We start from the raw sequence: 3216 nt of genomic DNA, 5'->3' as shown, positions 1-3216 counted from the left end.
TCCCTATTTAGTACAGCTGTGTTGTCCTCTGTCCTTAATTATATCTTTTTGAGTTTATTTAGTTCTATTAATTCTTCCTGTGGCTTTGCTTGGTTTGTCTTATGTTGCTGAGGCATCTGAGTGGTTGTATTTTCCAGAATCAAGACAACCTTCGTTTTCTTTTTTTTTTCTTCCTAGCCTGTTTTCTTTTAGCTCTGTTTTGGACACTGTGTTACTCAGACCTAAAGAAAAGAACGACGTAGAGTATTATAGTGAGACCCAAGAGCTGTTGAGGACAGAGATTGTGAATCCTCTGAGAATGTAAGTAAAGACATGAATTGGTCTCTGGTCTAATATAAATTTTTACACCAGATTTTGCTGTGTATGCATTCCTATTGTAAACCTGAAAAGTTTGGCTAGGTGCTGCTGCCAGTCTTTTCTGTTGGTTGGATTGAGTATTTTTACTTATTCATCACGGTAAATTTAAGTAGTGCGAACTGGAAATAGTTATTCATTGTTTGCTGATGAAATATTTTCACTGGTCTCTATTTGGAAATTGATTAGCACAAAGCTATTGTAAAATTGGCATAGGTAGGAATACAGAAACATTGATAAATGCCAAGTTATATTCGTTCATAGTATCCATGTTTACATGTTTTTAATGCTGACAAGAGAAGTATTTGAATTACTTTATGTGGAGTTTCACAATTTGATAGATTTGTCGGGGCTTTGAAAGTTTTGTTAATTTTTACATGTATTCTGCAAGTGGTCAGAACACATCTAGACAACTAAACATGAGCTTTGTAATTTCTTAGGCACAATGAGCAACGGAAATGTGGCAGAAATCTGCATGAAGAGTTACTTGTGTGTAACTTTAACATGTAGTTCTGAAATTCTGTGGGCTGTTACTGAATAATTTATTACAAATTTTTTCTTTGGATTCCTGGAATAAAATGATGGCTTCTGAACCCTTGTTCTTGTACAGGTGTGTGTACTTTGCCTGGTGTGTTCCAGGGTTCTCTGGTATAGACTGTAGGATATACCCTGGTCAGCAGAAAAAGTGGCTGAGAAGACTGAAAGTCTTACTTCTCCTGCCTTTCCACTATGCTCAAGTCTTTATTTGTACTTCTTGTAAAGTTTCAGAGGAAAAGATTGAATGCTCAAAACTTCAGCTTCTGCATCTTTTTTTTCTCAAATACTGAAATACCATTTTTGTTAACAACGCCCACAGTGCTGTTATGTGACATTCTGAAAATGTATTAGGTGATGCAAAGTAGAGTGAAAACAAATCAAAAGTAATTGACTGACAAATCAGAAAACAGTTAACCCTGGTAAGTTAATGTTCAAAAAGAGGTCCTAAAGGTTATGTAAGGACATTAAGCACTGTACTAAACTTACACTGCATTGAAAAAAATGGAAGTCAGACTGAATACGAGGAGTAAGTCATAGTTTTGAAGCAATAGTGTACACAGGTAAAAAGGGATCTGAGAGCCTGTATTTCAACATTTAAGAGGTTTTTTCTTCTCTGACTTGATCACAAACTAGCTAATAGCTTATTAAACCCATTTATCTTAGATATGGATATGTATGTGCTACAAAAATAATGAAACTGAGGAAAATACTTGAAAAAGTTGAGGCTGCATCAGGATTCACGTCAGAGGAAAAAGGTAACTGGGGTGGTTTTTCTTTCTTTTTGATTTATGAGAACCATAATGTGAAGGAACTGAAACAGCTTGCTATGTAATTACACCAGAGCAAACCACACATATATTTCTCTGTAGCAGTAATATCTCCATCAGAGATCTGAGTGACATTGGGTGGTAAAAAGGACTTTTCTGCTTCCTCAGTCTGTAAGGAGCCCTAGCTGAACAGTTTCTGCCATAAGGCAGTGAAAGACTGGATTTCTTTTCTTGCCTTCTATGAGAGGGGGGATCTAAGGCTTTTCCTCAGAAATGAAGGTTGTGATAAAGCTGAGGTCTCTGTCCTCTTTCAGAATGTCTCTTTGGTCACTGAGGAATAATCTACACTACAATATTTCATTGTTGCAATGGTTATGTAGTATTTTAAGAAATAAAATGTGTAAGTCATGTTAGAAAAATAAATTCCTAACCTTTTGATCTTCTGCTGCATATAATGATTAATTAGCATAGTATTATGTAGCTGTTTCATTTTTGTTTGGGAGAACATTACTTTCTTTGTAAATATTAAATGCTGAAAACCAGTGTTTATTAGTTAGTGACAGGAAGAGAAATACATCAGAAAACTGTCAGTGTTGGGGGAGAATAGACCTCTGGGAAGCCACTGTTGGCTGCATTCTCGATTAGAGAATTCAGTCTCTAGTTTAGATGAACTTTGTGCTGTTTTGTGGGTTTTATGTGTTACTGTCACCACTCCTCACCGCTTCTCTGCAGTTTCATTGTTTTCTTTTAAAAGCTTTTATTTCTCCTGGAACAGTTATGTCATGCCAAATGATTCCCCTGAAGTACAGAGCATCTTTCCAGTTTTTACTGGAAAGTTTTTTTTACCCTGTTGAGCCTGTGTCTTTTATTAGGACTGTTTGACACCAAAAGATTAAATAGTTTTGTGTCTTGAAAGCGTCATAGTTTGTCATCTTGCCAGTGTTAATAAAGCAATAAAAATGAACCTTTACTTCTGTTCCTATTAAAATTTTGGAAACATTTATTTAAAATCAGCCTTGAGTAATGTATCTGGTTTTGCATACTAACAAGACTTTTTTTTTTTTTTTTCCCCTCTGTCTTCCCACAGATCCAGAAGAATTTTTGAATATTTTATTTCACCATATTTTAAGAGTTGAGCCACTGTTGAAAATAAGGTGAGTCTTTTTCTCTTTGTTGAACTTGTCTATTTGTATAGGCTGGTGAGAAAGTATCTGCTTCCTTTCCAGTTGAGCTCTTGGAGCACCTTTGAATTATGATTCATATTTCTAGTAAGATTCAATATAATGAAGTTCTGTGGACAAATTTGACAGCTACCTTTTTTGGTAGGTGGGTTTTGCCCCAGTGTCTGTAATTTTCAGTCCTTACTTTATCACAGGATTTGTATTAGTTCATATGCTGCTTTAGCTCAGTGGTGTGTGAGGTAAGTGCCCACTGTCTGTTGTGCTGTGCAGAGGTATGGGAGCTACAGCACTGTAACTACAGCATCTCTATGCGGTGTGCTGTAGTTCACTGTGTAGATGCCATGGCATGAGAGTACTGAGGCTACCTTCTGTAGTGG

The 3216-nt window shown here is 36.2% G+C and overlaps 1 protein-coding gene across 1 annotated transcript in view; it reads left to right on the top strand.

Annotated features, from left to right (window-relative positions):
* The window catches only part of CYLD (cylindromatosis (turban tumor syndrome)), a 19889-nt gene that overhangs the window by 10175 nt on the left and 6498 nt on the right, over positions 1-3216 (top strand). The window contains exons 9-11 of the mRNA XM_010023648.1: positions 178-300; positions 1555-1646; positions 2746-2812. Coding sequence (XP_010021950.1) covers positions 178-300; positions 1555-1646; positions 2746-2812 — 282 coding nt within the window. The remainder of the gene's footprint in view (positions 1-177; positions 301-1554; positions 1647-2745; positions 2813-3216) is intronic.

The sequence above is a fragment of the Nestor notabilis genome, unplaced genomic scaffold, assembly GCF_000696875.1.
Source record: "Nestor notabilis isolate BGI_N333 unplaced genomic scaffold, ASM69687v1 scaffold17001, whole genome shotgun sequence".
Taxonomy (NCBI): Eukaryota; Metazoa; Chordata; class Aves; order Psittaciformes; family Psittacidae; genus Nestor; species Nestor notabilis.
The sequence above is the reverse complement of the archived record's forward strand: the minus strand, read 5'-3'. Positions and strand labels throughout refer to the sequence as shown.